Source organism: Castor canadensis, chromosome 3 (assembly GCF_047511655.1).
Source record: "Castor canadensis chromosome 3, mCasCan1.hap1v2, whole genome shotgun sequence".
Taxonomy (NCBI): domain Eukaryota; kingdom Metazoa; phylum Chordata; class Mammalia; order Rodentia; family Castoridae; genus Castor; species Castor canadensis.
The window spans coordinates 35035493-35052908 of record NC_133388.1 but is presented as its reverse complement, the minus strand read 5'-3'; the positions used below and the strand labels follow the sequence as shown (position 1 = coordinate 35052908).

At 37.7% G+C, this 17416-nt stretch overlaps 1 protein-coding gene across 22 annotated transcripts in view; it reads left to right on the top strand.

Annotated features, from left to right (window-relative positions):
• Positions 1-17416, top strand: part of Sipa1l1 (signal induced proliferation associated 1 like 1) — a 316961-nt gene that overhangs the window by 200514 nt on the left and 99031 nt on the right. For all 22 annotated transcript variants that reach the window (XM_074067651.1, XM_074067648.1, XM_074067659.1 and 19 more), the window contains 2 exons: positions 8931-9061; positions 13974-14162. In XM_074067651.1, the coding sequence (XP_073923752.1) occupies positions 8931-9061; positions 13974-14162 (320 nt within the window). The remainder of the gene's footprint in view (positions 1-8930; positions 9062-13973; positions 14163-17416) is intronic.

The window sequence follows — 17416 nt, the reverse complement described above, 5'->3', positions numbered from 1 at the left end:
AACAAAAGTCAGCACACCTCTGCCTTTGTGGTATTTACAATATGCAGTTAGTCTTCCTAGGACAAATGAGAAGCTCTTGAGCACTAACTTTTTTTCTGGCTTAAAAAATATTTTTACTCATAATCTCTGCTTCCTCTGCCTGGAACTTAATTTGAAAAGATGGTGGAATTCCTGGATTAACCTCTGTTTTATCATTTATTGTAATTTCAATTTTTTGTAATTTTTCTTTCCTTACTAATCAGTTTTATCTTCTGAGCAGTATAACTCTGTATAGTCTATTATTGATTCTTTTCCCTGGGTTTTATTTTTAGCAGTAATATTTTAATTCTCCAAAACATCATTATTTTTGTTTTCCTGTAGTTATTATTACTATTGTTATTTTTGGTGGTAGTTGGGTTTGGATTTAGGGCTTTGCACTTGCTAGGCTGGTGCCCTACTGCTTGAGCCATGCCTCCAACCCTTTTTGCTCTGTTTATTTTGGAGACAGGGTCTCACTTTTTTCTCAGGCCTACCTATATTGCAGTTCTCTAAACCCAGGGTTTGTCCAAGTCAGGAAGGCTTCATCAATTGCACTCCTGCATGGTGCTGTGTTTCCTTCCCTGCCACAGGCAGCCCTGGAATGGGTTATTCTTCTTTGTGTCTTGCCCACAGGACGAGCTCCTGCCTCTCCTCTAGGATCATGAAGCCCCCTTCTTAAAGGAGCAGGTGTTCTCTCATCACTGATCCCAAGAAACCCTGGTGCCCTTCTTTTGCAGGGTGCTATTGAGGATGCTTTGTTTGGGTCTTAGAAAGCTAAGCACATCTCTAGGGCCAGGGTCTCAGAGTAGGAGGCTCAGCAAATGTTTTACAAATGAAGGAACATTTGGTACTGTTGTGAAGTATCAACTTTATTGAGCTGAGTAGCCAGTGTATCTTGTATTTATAGCATCAAGTGGGAATGGCCTTGTGTTACATATACTCCAGATACCCAACAGTATATGCAGTTCCTTTTCCTCTCTTTTCAGGAAATGGGACCACAAACAAGTCAGTGTGTGGTTGTGGTGGTTTTGTAGAAATTAGTAAAGACCGCCAGTTGATTCCCCATAGGCCAAATGCCATCACTGAAACTGACTTTCACTGTTGTGAACTTGAGTAGACTTACTAACAGTATGTTTAAGATTGTGGAATCTGTCATTCTCTTGAATATTTACACATTTAAAAAAAAAAAGATTGTTGTAGGTCAAAAAGATACTTAATTTCTTTCATCATTAGTGAGGTTGAATTTTTATTTTATTTTGTAAATTTATTTTGTGATACTGCGGATTGAACCCAGGGCCTTGTGCATGCTAGGCAAACACTCAACTACTGAGCTACATCCTCAACCGGAGGTTGAACTTTTAAAACGATAATTATTGGCCATTTGTCATAGGTAGATGGTGGTCAATAAAATACTCTCAAGGCTCTGTTAATCCTTATGTTCCCTTTATTTAATAAGATTTTCTTTCAATTTTTGCTGTAACCATTTTCATGCAATTTATTAAGGTCAGTATAACTTCATAATACACCATGTCTTTTCTTGGCAAGTTAGGAGCCTATTTGGGACTGCATAGGCAAGTGCTGTTTTAAACCCCAGGATTTGTTTGTTTGAAACAGTTTCACTGTGTACCGCAGGCTGACCTGGAATAAGTAATCCTCCTGCCTCAGCTTCCTGAGTGCTGGAGTTACAGGTGTGCACCACCATACCCAGCTTCCATGTAGTCTTTGAGTTACCTGTTTGTAAAGAAGTCTTGGAACCCAAGGGTTCTGAGCACTTCCTAAATATGGGCAATGACTCTTAGGCAACAGTAATTATAAACTTTATGCAGTACTTTGCAAACTAATTCGGGCACGGAGCCAGTCCTGTGCAAATGTCCCCACCCATTACTCTGACCTGTTTTTGATTATGATGCAAAACCTTAGGCTGTTTTGTTCCTGTGGAGCTGTCGCCCTTATAATTAGGATGAGCCCTTGGGGACTAGAGACTGAGAATTTCTGAGTAATGTGCTTCCAGAAAGAGAATCATTTAAAAGGTTAGCCAGGCTCTGGTGGCTCATGTTTAAAATCCTAGCTAGTTAGGAGCCTGAGAGCTGGAGGTTGAGATTGGGAGGATCACTGTTCAAGGCCAGCCCAGGCAAATAGTTCATGAGAACCCATCTCCAAATCAAATAGAGCAAAACAGAGTGAAGCTGTGACCCAAGTAGTAAAGTTCCTGCTTTGCAAGGAGGTTTCCCTAAGTTCAAACTCCAGTCCCACAAAACAACAAACTAGTTGGCCTTTTCTTACCTCCACTGTGGCAAACCTAGGTGCTTACTTTATTTTGTTGTCATTTATTTAATTCTTCTAACTTGAAGTTTTATCCTCTTTCTAACAAAAGTTAATAATCACAATAAGATGCAATGAATTGCACAAAAACAAAACATCTGAATAGTTTCTAGAAAGTCGTGGCGAGTGGTCTTCCTAGCTTTGTCCAAATTCTGTGTTTAATGAAAATAATTAGTCAAACTTCATGTCTGTTACTTGTTATTGACAGTGAGATACTTGTGACCCACCAGTAGTCTGCTTTAACAAAAGATAGCTTAAAACATTGTAAATATGATGAAATAGTTTTCATGCAAGCTAGTAATGTTGTCACTCTTCCATTCTTTGTTTGGCTGTAGATAACGAAACTGAGGTCTTCTGCTTATCACTTACATCTTTAACATGCCTTTTCTAAATGACTTACGTCTTTTCTAGAGAAAATGGAAGAATTTTTATTTTTCCTTCTGCATAGTCAATTAGGTAATTCTAAGATTAGAATGTGAGTATTTTTGTGGCTTTTACATATATTGCCATATTGCTTTCTAAAATAGTTAGCACCATTCCTCAGTGCCGCCAGCAGTGTGTGCATGTATTACAGCTCTTCCAAGGGATGATTTGTCATTGGTTTTTTTGTTTTTCTTTAACATTTCAGGAATGTTGTTTCCAATTGTGTGCAGCATGAGATAGTAGCTAAGTTTTGTGTGCTTTGTTCTTCTTTGATAGATGTTTATGATTTTATTTTCCCTACTTAAAATTTTAAGTTAACAATTGTAAAGAAATATTTTAATATTTATAATTTACAAGTTACTTATTAGAAAGTTAAATACTCTTCATAATTATATTTAGTCTAGATTATGCTGTTGTCTCTAAGGAACGGTACAATGGGACTGTTAACACATAGTCTACAGAGATCATGAAAACCAGTATGAGTAACCCAGAAACTGCTGGTGGATGCCTGTAACTCTTGTGACTATTTTTCTTTTCTCCTTTACAACTAAAATGCCAGGCTTGCATTTTTTTCCTGTGTACATGTGAGTGTGCATAGCTTATAAACAGGTGATTTGATTGTATGTGACCTACTTATGTGGAGCTTTAAACCATTCACTATTTATTCTTTAACAATGTGAAATTTTTATTATTATGAACTAATAAGAAAACTTCAGGTGGAGGTGGCGGAGGAATCCACATATATGAATTAACATTAGTACCTATCCCTCTCAGTATAGAAAACCATTGGCCAGATAGTACATCCAATAATAAAGCATTAAATGTGATCTGACTAGACAAATTGCTTGTCCCTTGAAGCACCAAATTTTATTTAACTATTTCTTATTCTTAACAAAGCTTCAGTAACTTCTGGGAACATAGTATCATTTATAATTGCTAATAAAATAATCTCTGACCTCAGTAGCAAAAATAACGTGTTCGAATTTTGGGATTGTAGTGTAGTACTTGTGATCTACCCTCTGTAAATCATAGTTGCCACATTTATTTTTAAAAAAAAGGAATGAAATAGCTATGTTGGCATTATTGGCAAAGTGTTTACTTTACTTTACTGAAATATATCATTGTAATGCAGTGAGTGCAGTGTTGGTTTTTGGCATTCCAAAAACCAGTGTGCTGCCTCTAAAGTATTGTCTATTTGGTGGTTTAATACCTGTAGTTCAGTTTATCTCTCAGCAACTTTATCCACCCTGTAAGTCTTCAATCTTTATTCCCTTCTCCTTTCTTCCTGTCATTTTCTTCTCCCTGAATTCCCCATTAATTGTCTTTGCCTTTTTCACTCTCCTCCTCTGTAACTCCCCATCTTTGTTCCCCTTCCTTTTTCACTTTCTACCTCCAAAGAGAGACAAAGCTGACTGTAGACCTGGTTGGAAGAGCTCCCTATCTCCACCAGCCAAGAATGGAGGTAGATGGCTGGTAGGGGGAAAAATACACTGTATCAAGGAGACGTATAAAATTACCCCCAAGAGGTCAGGGTGTTGAGAGAAATGCACTGCATTCCAGTGAAGTTGAAGGACAGACAGAGCCAAGAGACCCCAGAAGGACCACGCTGAGGCTGTAAATTACCAAGTCTAAAAACTCCAAAATTCAACTTAAGGTGACTTGCTGAACTAAACTCTTCACTACCTGAGGGTTACACATTGCATTATGATTTTGAATTGAGTAAACTTACATTCATATAGAAAGAGGTTTCTCTCTTTCCTATCTATGTAATCCTCAGAAGCAGGAAGAAATGGATAATGGACCAAAACACAGCTTTCATTGTAAGCTGTGTAAAAGTTACTCAGGGTGAGAAACTTTTTGAACAAGCAGAGTTCAATCACAGTAGTAATGAGTTTCACAATGGAAACCCGGCCAGAATCTCCATCTGTACCAATGGAACTGGTGTAGATGGAGAACGACTAGAGATGCTGTTTTGGAAATAATAGCTGCAACTCTTTTTTTCAGTTAAAAAAATTGATGTGTCTGCACAAACAGGCACATAAGTTCAAACAGATCTTACCAGTGTTATCAAACCAAAGATGGGTTTGTTTAAAGATAGAGTCTGAAGAATGTGTTTGAAGTTAGTTTACAATCATCTCATTACCCTTCCCCAAACTCAGAAATATACTACTTTAATAGCTGAGAAAAATTGTGCAAAAATATGGTCAGGTTTTGATGATAACACCCACCAAAAGTTTAAATAATCATTAATTATACAATAGTCTCCATTTTAGTCTTTAATTGATTATAATTTATTTTATATAGGGTTTAGCTTATTTTTAAATAACACTTCATTTTACCTGCCAATTAATTCTAAAATGACTGTTTAATAGTTATATTTTCATAATGTTATATTTTTGTAATGTTTATAAATTTTTGCATTGAAGAATATTAATACTTGGTATCACTAATCTGTTATGAATTCTTCACACCTAATTAGAAATAATATAATTAGTATTTGTGCAAAGTAAACACTTCCATTTTACTCCAGATTTCAGTCACTCTTTTAGATGTCTAAGGGCACTTCGGATAAGAGTTGAAAGATGAGAGGATTTAGTCAAAAGAACATTCTTCTAGGCAGAGTATTCTGGATGCAGAAGAACATAGTGAGTTTGCACAAGAAGTTTAATATAGTTAGTTGCCAGGACTTGGAAGGATGAAAGAAAGGTCTGCGATGAGGATTACATGATAGGCTGGTGACAGATGATAAAGACCTTTGGGAAGCCATGAAAAGTATCCAGGACCTTTGGGAATCCATAGAATTTTAAGCTAAAGGGTGGTCAGTCAGATTGTATTTTAGAAAGTTTTCTAGCTGTTACACAAACAAGTTGGATAAAAGCAATCCAGTTACTACAAACTTACAGGCATATAATAACCAGGGTATGCCAGAGGCACCAGGATGGAGAGAAAATAGCGTTGAGAAATATTCAGGAACTAGTATTCACGGGTATGACAGTGGGCCTGAGTGTGGGTGGCCGTGGCCGCAGTTTCTGAGGAGGTACTGCAGGGAGGGCTATGTGGGCCATGTGTGATGGTGGTAAGTTCACTTTTGCAGCTGTCCATGGGACAAACAGATTTCTGTTAGATAGATAGATGTAAAGTTCTGGGCTTAGCGAGGACTGCAGTGGACGTGTGGACTTCTGAGCATTGTCCACACTGGAAAGACAGTTGACGCTCTGAGAATGGATGCCATCTTCAAGATGGAAGTGTGAAAGAAGTCTAAGCAAGATTAGCCAGAGTGGTGGTAGAAAAATCAGAAGAGGATGATGTCATAGAAACCAGAAAAAGATGAATGATCATCTGTGCTAGATGTTACAGAGAGTTCAAGCAGGAAAAGGAACAAAAGTATTTTTTATTTTAACTTTAAAGCAGTCTTGGTGATCCTGAGTGCCAGAAGCTTACACCTGTAATCCTAGCTGGTCAGGAGGCAGAGATCAGGAGGATCATGGTTCGAAGCCAGTCCAGGCAAATAGTTCACAGACCCTATCTCAGAAAACCCATCACAAAAAAAGGGCTGGCAGAATGGCTCAAGGTGTAGGCTCGGAGTTCACACCCCAGTATCTTTAAAAAAAAAAAAAAAAAAGACAGTCATTTATTGATCCATGCAATGGAAGTCAGATTACAGTAATTCTAACGTGAAGAATTTAGCAGCTCTTTCAGAAGTTTCCAATGGAAGAAAGAAAAAAGAGACAAATGTTTAATTTCGAAGGATGATACAGAGTTGAGTTGTATATTAAAAGGTGGAGAAAAGGGAATGAGCAAGTAGAGGAATAAGCTGCAGATAAAGAATGCTTTGGGAAAAATAAAAAAAGAAATTAAAAAAAAAAAAAAGAATGCTTTGGCATTCTTGGGGGCAGATCGAGCAGAGGCCAGGATGTAGAGCAGATTGGGTTTTGATTATAGGGAAAAGGAAGCCAGAGTCTGACTACAGGTAAACTTCTGTGCTTGGCTTCTGAAGAGGCTTCTTCGTCTACTTTATGAAGTAGACAGCATAGTAATTTGCTGAGATTGAAGATGGGTAGGAGATTGAAGGAGAAAAGAGGACATTTGAAACAATAGCTCTGCAGAAGCAGAGAGCTGACCAGTAAAAACTTGAAGAGGACAATTTATGGTTATCGAAGATGAATTGATGGCAGCTCTGTGCCTTTATGAATTTCTCCAGCAGCCTAGAACAGCAATCCTTCCTGCCCTTCCTAAAATATGTGGGCTGTATCTGAACAAGAGTGGGGTTTCACACCTGAGTCCCTGAGGTGCAAGGAAGGGAATACAATGAATGTGACTCACGTCTTTGAGCCTCCACTTTTGTTCTGTGCTGTAATATTAAAATCTCCTCCAAAGTTATTAAATTGTATTAATTGAAACTGCTCCTTCAGTAAATGGCCCCAGACTGCTTGTTTTCCTTTAAGTTCTTGTCCGCTTTTTTATACTATTTCTGTCTCCTGCCTTTCTGTTTTCTTCCTTGTTGTCAGTTGTTCTATCACATTGCTGTCTGCATGCAAGTCTGTATCAGCCCTACACCCTGGACTTTGTCAACATCGGGAATTATCACACCTCTGAAATAAAGCTGTGGGCTTGAAGACCAGACAACCAAGCTTGTTAGAATTGTGTGCAAAGTAAGAGTAAATCACCTCTGAGTGTGATTCTTATGTGCTGTGCTTTGAGGGTGTACATGAGTGTTTGTACATAGATTTTGTGACACATATTGGATTGTTTATCAGTTGTCCATATATGAAATGTTCATTGCCTGTATTCTCATTGTGCTTTTCTTGTTTTGAATTTCCATGGATTATAATATTCTTAGAGAACCTTTACTATTTGATTATATTTTTGTAATGATGCTTTAGTACTTACACAGTATTTTCATATGCACTTCCTAAATTTTAAAACCACACAATTAAACATGTTACTGTATTTTTTCTTATTATTCTCATGGATTTTCAAATATGTATTTTGTATGGCAATAACCTGCAGTTTCAAATATTTATGCATTTTGTATGCAAGTAATATGCCATGTCACCAGTTGGTTATTTAGCCATGTCACATGTAAATGAAATGGAACAATGTGAAGCAAATATTTTGGAGGATTTGAAAAATCAGTTATATACTCTTGCTTGTCAGTTATTTTCATTTGTATGGATTTCCTCATCTGTGAACATTCCATGTACATAGCAACAATTTAAATTGTTTAAAGATGTATATTCTTGGGTGCTCAGTCTAATATCAGTTTAATACTTTGTATAAATTAATTTTTTTTCAGTGCTGGGAATTGAACCAGGACCCATACTTTCTAAGTTTGAACTACACCCTCAGTCCCAATTATCTTAATTTTGATCTATACATTTCTTCTTGTCAGGAAGAAGGTAAATTCCACACCAGTCATTAGGAGACTTTGTTCTAGTTCCCTAAGATGGTGCTGAAGGTTGGGACCCTGGAAAGTTGATAACATTGAGAGTCCATCACCTGGCCACACTGGTTGCTTAGGAGACATCTGTTCTCCAGGCCTGCAGTGCTCTCCAGGTTTGGTGGCCTTCCTGGACACTTTTTGCACCTACCACTTAAGAACCAGTGGTAAAGCCCAGAGTCCTGGGTCCAGGGTGCTACCTCCCCAGCCACTCTGAAGCTCTTTTCTCTGAGCTTCTCCATCTGGTGTGGGCTATCTGGGGCTGCCCAGTCACTCCATGAGATACCTCACTCCTCTCTCCAGTCCACCAACATCCATTTCATCTGGGGGAAATCCCTCACTCCTTATACTCTATTCTCATTAGTTTTGTTTTTTTTTTTTTAAAGAACAAAAACTTAAAATCCCTGTCCCAAATCTTCCCTTAGGCAAAGAAGCATATATAATGTAGCCTATTAAAATGGTGGGACATAGGGAAGGAACACAAATTTAAGAATTTATGGTAGAGTAGTAAACAACCCAACAGACCATCTCTGCTCAGTGTTATCTCCTCTGAAACAAAACCCATGTATAGCCTTGTTTTTATAACTCATTGAAGGATATTAGTATTTAAGTGTATTCATATTTTATTGATAGAATTTCTGAGAAGTGATCTTAAATGCCAAGTAGAAGCTAACATTTTCCAGGTTGAGGTGAATTTTCTAATTTAATTTTGTCTTATTTTACCAAGAACACTGGAACTATTTTGGGGCTGATGAGAATCTTGGTCCGGTGGCTGTGAGCATCCGAAGGGAAAAACCAGAAGAAATGAAAGAAAATGGATCTCCATACAACTACAGAATAATTTTTAGAACTAGTGAGGTAAGTTGCAAGTGAGAGAGACTTGAGGCTTAGTTGATGTGGGGAAAAATGGGATCGAAGCAGTAGCAGAGTGATTAGATTTAATAGCACAAGGTCACAGATGTCCTTAGAATAAAGAAGGCTCCTCTCTTCATTCTGGTAGTGATGCAGGTACATAAGACAGTTTATTTCAGTCCATTTCTAAGTAGAGTCCGTAAATAATAAGAGTTGTGATTCAGAGAAAAACAGGTCAGGAAACTGCAGCCCTCAGTATCTCAAATAGGCTATCACATAGATTCCTGAGGACCCCCAGAAAGTTCTTAGCCAGCTGGAGGAGCCAGAGTGCTCAAGGATAAGAGAGGGTTGCCTAAGGCTTAACTCAGTCTTCCAAGCTAGCGCTGCAGGCTTCTTTCTTCTGGCTGTAAGTTGTGTGTTTTCTCTAAGGTCTAGAACACAGATTACTCAAATTAGAAAGTTATCTAATTGTGGGTAAAACAGGTTCTGGGAGTTCTTAGGAGTCTAAGTACACATAATATATGAGTTTTTAGGTTTAAAATGAAGCTCAGGCCAAAAAGAAAAGGAAATATTTAAAGAAAAACAAATAACAACAAAGCATTAAAAAAACAAAAAAACTTGTGAGCCAGTTTGAGACTGTAAGTCCTTTTTTTGTTTTGTTTTGTTTTCTTCCTAAACATTTGTATAATTGCTCCAGTTATCAGTTATTGCCTCTCAGCTCCTAATTTACTTTAGGATTGTTCTCATGCATTAATGTCTAATACTCCCTGAGGTATCAAGAAAATAGTGGTTTTGAATCTAGTTTAAACAGGGCATTTGGCTTCATTTCTCCTAATAAGTGCAAGACAAGTTTCAGGGCTTGGCTTCACTTAGTAAATTGTTCCTAAGGTTGAAGTCTGGGGAAATTAAAAATAGGATTTTAAAAACAAGGCTATAGTATCTAATATGTGTTTATAGTGGCCAAGTAGAAGTGAAGAGCCCATGTGCTCTCCTGTGCTTTCCCCTGTGTCAGAGCTGATACCCTTAAGAAGTGCATATTCTCGAGCTTGAGCCACACAGAGCATGTCCTGTGGGGAGGGGCACATGTCGGCAGCTGCTGCTTACCAGCTTCTCAGATGCACCAAATTTCCATGAACTGCCCTGTCTTATTTCTAAGTGCTTCTGTCCTTTCTGTTCTTTTCTCTTCCCAGTGCCATTCCGATCCAAGCCCCAGCACAGTCCTCTTCTGTCTTGTGTCCTCAGTCTCCAGAGCTGACTTCTGTTACGTGCTCTATGAACTGCACTGGCTTTGGCCTTTCTATTGTGCTCTTTTACCTTGCTGCACCTGCACAAAGTGCTGTACTTGCATCTCCCTCTGGTTCTCTGGTCATAGGTTTGCCCTTTCCCTGCTGGCTCCCTCAAGTGATTCTATCCTTTGGGTCCTTTCCCTTAGCCTTTGGGTAAAGGTCCAAGTCAAATGTTGTTCAGAAAGCCATTCTTCTTGTTATTTAGGTTCAAATTAATAATGAATCAGTTCATGACTATTCTGGGATAAGACCTTGAGACCATATTTCATTACTGTCTTCTCCTCCCTCCTGCCCCCAAATCTAGTCTGTCAACAATACTTGTCGATCTTGCCTTCAAAATGTTGTATGCTGTATGTTGGGAACTCATCCACTTTAATGGCCCTTGGCACCCATAGCATAGACCTGGTCTTGCTCTGAGAACTAGTCTCCCTGCCTGTACCCTGAATCCCTGCATCCTTCTAACCCAGCAAGGATCTCTGTGAAATGTAACCCAGGTCTCTTCATTCCTCACTCAAAGTCCTTTAAGGGTTTTCCATGTCCTTCTGAGTAAAAGCCTACTCAACCATGCACATCTGCTTCCAGTTATGTCTCCTACTTCATCTCCAGTGACTTCCCTAGGCTCAGTCTTTTCCAGCCACTCTGGCCTCCTTCCCCTCTGTTGCACCTCCGGGCTTTGGTGCTCTCTTCTCCTTCTTGAGGCATCCCCAGGGGTCCAACATGCTCCTTCTCCCCTGACCTTTTCTCCTGTATCATAGGGGCCTTCCTTGGCCACTAGAGCTAAGATTTCTACCTTCTCCATTTCATACCCAATTCCACTTAACACTATCTTACATATTGTGCTTACTTATTTTGCTTGCTTTCTGTTTCTCTCACTAGAACGTAAGACCCATGAGGTTGGAGACTTTTATCTGAGTTGTTCATTACTACATGCTGAATGCCTAATGCCTAAAACAGTCCCTTTGAAGGGATGGAGCAGCAGTTTGGGGGTAGTGCAGTAGAGCGTTTGCCTGAGTTTTTCTTTCCAACCAAAACAATTCCTAAATGTAGCTTAATTATACTATCTTTATAAGACTTTTCATAGAAGTAAAGTAACAAACGTCCTTTGACAGAAATACTTTAAAATGTTGCTCCCTGCCCGTAACTCCTAGACTTCTTCTGACAGTGCTTTACTTGTTTCATTGAAGCAAGCTCACCAGACAGATAATGAAATAACATTTAATTTGTCCTAGGGGTTTCTCATGTTACTAATTTCTCATGTCAATAAATGCATTGAGAAAAAAGAAAACATGATCATCACGGTGGCTTCCGTAAATAACATCAAGGTAACAGAAATACAAGCAAATTTCTTTCATTTCAGTGGAAGTTGTCATTGCCAAACATAAGCCAAAAATACCTTGCACACAGTTTGTAGGCATGGTGGTTTCTTTATGAACAAACTTACGGTATATGAGTATTTTTAAATATAGAAGTACAAGGATTTACAAGTACTCTCTCCTTGTTTCTGGAAGTCATTAACAAAAATGCCAGTATGTAATAATGCTAGTGACCAGAATGTAAAAATGAGTCATTTTTTTTTTCCCATGTGCTTTGTCTTTAAAGTTAGCTGTTGTCTTTCTGTGGTACAGGATGCAGTGATTTGCATTTCTGGTCTTGGCTTCTAAATTGAAAATACTCCCAAGCTTTTGTGGTCTTTTACTTGAGGTCTGTGTTATTTCATGAAAGGAAAAACCAGGTAGTTACTAAGTAACCCAGTTGTTTCCCATGATTTAAAACAAAGCAGAACAAAACCATTTTCTGTCAAATTAGATATTAAGTAATAGGAAAATGATGATTTTTTACACTTATTTAAAAAGAAATGACTTATAAATGAGAAAGGATACTCACCAAATGATTAGATTTCAAATACCTTATATCCTTTTTTTTATTATTATTAAAAGTAAGATGCTAATAAATTTGGCTTTTCCTACCTCTCCCCCACCCCCACATCTGTCTTGACTCCATTAGTTGCAAATCTTACAATTTTTTTTTCTTGGCAGTTCTTCCTCTGGTGTTCATGTTCCCTGCTAATTATACTTCATACCTTCTTTTCCTGTTCTTTTTTTCTTTCTTTCGTTTGTTTTTTCGGTCCTTGCACATGCATATGTGTATACGTTACTGGGGACTGAACTAAAGGCCTTGAACGTGCGAGGTAAGCACTCTAGAACTTAAGCCCAGCCTTTTTTGTATTTTGTTATTAAGATAGGATCTCACTAATTTAGGGCTAGCGTCCAACTTCCAGTCTTCCTGCCTTTACCTCCAAGGTGTTGGGATTGCAGGTGTGCACTGTCATACTGGCTTTCCTTTCCTGTTACCTGAAGACTGTTTTAGCCCACAGATTATATTCTCGGTTTCCAGTTTCTTCTGCTTGCATTTTGTCTTATTTGCCAACTTAATTTCTGGAGGTGTGCACCCTCATTCACATATGAGACTGCCCATCAGCTGTGGGGCCTTCTGCCCTGGCTCCTGTGCTCTCCCCAGCAACACAGCTTCACCATACTCCCCCTGTCCTTTCTTAGGTCCAGCTACAGCAGTCGCTCTTTCCCACTCACAGTCTGGTTCTTTCCCTTTTCCCTTGCTCACATTGTCTTGTTGTAGAATAAGAAAGTGTTCCTTTATTTTATAGCTCTTTCTAATGCCACCCCTTCCACCATGGCCTGTCCTGCCTTTGGACTATCTTGAGACCTCCACTTGCTGGACTTTGATTAGTAAATGTATCCTTGCTAGATTGCATTCGTGTACTTCATGTCTCTCACCCTCTTATACACCATGTGCTTCCCTCAAAATGTGTTTCTCTATATGCTTTTGTAGTTTTCCTATTGCAGAATCCTTTATAACCTATGTATTTAATGGAAATTTGTTCAGTTTGATTTTTTTAAATCAAAACCAGTATTTAAATTATGTTAACAATTTGGCCACACAAAAATTTTTAGAAATCAAGACTACTTCAGGCTTTGTGCCTGTTTAATTTTTCTCTAACAAATCATTATGACATAGAGAAATGTCTTTGCTTAAGTTTATATTTCATAATGGAAAGTATTTTAAGAAACAAAGGAAAGTATAAAGTAATTTCCAATGTTGTACTACAGTCGTTGTCCTATTATGGCAGCATTTGGGGATATGATAGCTTATGCTTGTCAGCTATGCATTATGAAATTTAAAACTTCATCCCCTCTCTTAGCTTTTGTAATTCAAAAAGATACTCACTTTCTAAGTGTTTATTCTTCAGATGTCTCCCTGGGATATATCCTTCTTAATTTCTTGGTTAGTCTGCTTAGTGGCATTTTATAGCCCCAGAGAGACCTTGATCTTACTTATATCTTTAAGGGAATGTTATGTTTGACACATGAGAAAATACCCTTGGAATATTTATACCACAAGTTCCTTTGAACTTGCATGGGTGTTCTGGAAAGTATTGGACTCGTTTTTCATATATAAAATATCCTTCATCGTATATAGAATGTCGTGTGGGCAGCTTAACCACCTTCTCACTCCCCAGCTCTGTACAGAGCTGTCATCTGGGCCTTCAGTGCATGTGACACATTCAGCAATCACATGCCCCAGAGAGGCTCACCACACACCTTTCTCTCTTGCAGCTCATGACAATGAGAGGCTCTGTCCTGGAAGATGCCATTCCCTCCACGGCAAAGCACTCAACAGCCAGAGGGCTGCCTCTGAAAGAGGTGTTGGAGCACGTGATCCCCGAGCTCAATGTCCAGTGCCTGCGACTGGCCTTCAACACTCCCAAAGTCACAGAGCAGCTCATGAAGCTGGATGAGCAAGGGGTGAGTGCAGCTGTCAGAGGAGCACATTCTTGCTGCTCAGGTTTCCTGCTAGGCTTCCTGAACCCAAACTCTAACATTTCTTTTTCGCTGGGGGAAAACCGTTGCCATTTATTGTAGAGGTTATTCTCTTTGTGATTATTCATTTTCTTTTTTCTAACTCAGAACATTTCTCACCTGATGAAATGCTCTGTCAGAATTGATAGGTGGAGAAAATAAACTATGTTCAGCTCTTTCAGTAGTCTTCCTTGCATGCAGCGAACTTTTTGAGCATCTTGGAATAAGTTGTAGTAGTAATATTAATAAGTATAATAATGTTATTACATTACTAATAAGTAATAGAATAGTAATGGCTAACACTAATGAGAATACTCACTGGGCTGTGTTCTAGGTGTCTGAAATATGTTATCTCACTTAATCTTCCAACCCTAAGAGAATGGTACTGTTACTGTCCCAATTTTAGAGAGAAGGAATCTGGGACATAGAGAGGGTACACAGTAAATGCAGTTTCACAGTTAATAAGTTGTGGAACCAGGGTTCAAACACAGTCATCTGCCTCAAAAACTGTCCTGTTACCCACTACACCATTCCAGTCTTAAAAGCTTAGACTTTAAAAGTCTATTTGTACCACCTAAGGTGCATTTTAGCTGAGATTTGTAAGAATAAAAATTTAAAATTTGTGTCTGAGTTGGTAACAAATCTAAAATGCTCAAGACTTGCTGCTTCTATACTTCTTATCCTTAAATATGTGGGTCCTTTGATCAAGATGCAAATGTGTGATAGGATAATCCATCCAGAGGTTGCAAAAGGGGAGTAAAAAAGCTATAATCTGATATTGTCCCTGCCCAGACAGTGTTATCCACATTCTGCTTGAAGAAATTTGAACATACGGCCCAATCATGTAGATACAGTGGACCCTTGCTATCCATAGGTAGGTGAGAACACTGCCAGGAGAAACTGAATGTTCAAAATGCATAGAATTCAACAGTGTTCTGTAGGCTGTTCAGGATGCATAGAGTTCAGTAGTGTACTATGGACACTTGATTCATTTTTCTTCTAACATTGCCCACTGAAGGCAATCTTTCAACAAATCCAAAATTTTCACTTTATCTCTTAAATTAACCACATTAACTTTTACTTTGCTTCTGGGGAGGCATATTTTCACAAAACTAAGGACAGGGAAACAGCAGATCACAGAATTTAAATACAACTAATAACAATGTAGGACTGGGAGCATCTGTGATCAGCTGAGCTGCATAGTGTATACACAGGAATTAAAAGTTTTTGTTTAAATTTATTACTTTGTTACCATGCTTGATCAAACCCATCTGTAATAAATGTGCAAATAAGGCGGGCTTTCTGTATTGCATTTATATAATCTTACTTTAATTCCCTTGAGCATTTCAGCCATCTTGTACCCTAGCAGTGAGTAGAAGTAGTTTTAACATTGTATTGAGAAAAAAAAAAAAAAACTCCTTGAAAAGTAAAACTGGTCCAGGTATTGAATGTCATTTTGTGAACCAATTTTGATGGCATTTCTTTAATCAAAAATTCCAATTCTATTACAAAAGTTGAGAGTACAAAAAAAAAAAGCTATTTCAAGGTATTTTCATTCTTTCAGTTCAGCCAATGAGAAGAAAAAGTGAATGAGCAGTTGGATGTAACTTTCCTAATCCGTGCTGTTTCTCTCTCCATTTTGTTGTTCACAATGCATAGCTAATGTCTGTTCCACATGTATATATAAAGAATGCCACAGCACCCATGCTTAGAACATGTGGATTTGAAGCACTTTGAAGGATGCAGAAGACAACTAATTCATAAACTTAACGATTTTGAGGTCTGTGTCCCAGACCATATTCTGGACATTTATTCCAGTGAAGAAGGCGCAGAGAAATGATTAGGTTCAATTTTATTGATTCAGTCATTTCAATTATTATGTTATTAAGGAGAATAAACACATTTAGGCACTGGTAATATAGCCATATACTTAACATTCTAAATTTATATTTGAATGATATCTTATATAAGGAAGGCATTTGTTATCATTTTCCCTTGCTTTAAACATTAAATAAAATGGATTCTCTAATTGTGGACATTTTAGGATTTCTGACACACTCTGTTAGTGATGCAAAATGTTGGACTGCTGATGGTGCTGGTCTATGATGAATGTTTTATGGTCCCTTCAACACAGGAAAGATAGGAACACTATAATGAGTTTAACACAAAGTTAAATTTATTTTATTCAGAAAATTGGCCATTATTTTGTAATTATGGCCTTCCTATTCTTAGAGATATTAAAGTAGCTCTTCCCTTCATAAATTATTAATGATAATATATGGTAATTGTTTTCTCTAAGCATTAAAATTTGGCGCTCAATGAGCCTATCCAATTTTATTTTGGAAAGAAATGCCTAAAATGTTATCCCATGAAATGCGATTTTACTAATAGGCAGTAGTTTTACCAGGCAATAGAAGCTTAAAGCATGCTGCTCTAATGAGTGGTCGCACGTTATTATTAGTTGTATTTAAATTGTGTGATTTTGCTGAATATTTCCCTGCTCTTAAGGGTACAACCACTTGGCCTCTGTCTTTTCTTTTCTGTCTGCATGCATAGCATTCAAACCCAGGATTGTACTGGTACAACAGATGACATGCGTACTTTAGCAGGGGAGTCATATTTTTTGGCAGGAAATCTCATTAATGTCTTGGAACCATTTTTAGAAAATGATTATTTGGATGTTTTTGGAAATACATATTTTAAAAAGAAATGCATCTGAATGCAGTGAATTATTCATATGAATCATTGCAAAGCATTTTTATTTTCCATCTGTGTTGTCCTTTTTTGAAATTTCAAGCTTTCTCTGTCCTTGTATTTAAAGTGATTCATAGTGTGATAATGGGAACCCAGATTCGCTAAAGGGAACTTCTAAATCTCCCCTTAAGTTTTTTCAAATGAGTCCTTTAATATATTTTCTACTCTTATTAAATGACTTATATAATTATGTTTGGAAAAAGAAAACATAATTTGTTCACTATATTATGGGATTTTGCCTTTCAAATCCTAGATGTTTTATTTTCTCATTTTGCCACTATAAAAGCTAAAATGAGCAGAAGGAAAAATTAAAATTTTATCTATGAAGTGTACAAGAAAGCATTGCATGATGATCTAAACAATTATATGTGGTAGTGGAAGTAGGTTTTTTGGTTCCTGAAGAAATTCATCTTGGGAATTGACACAAGCTTTGTGACTTATCCAGG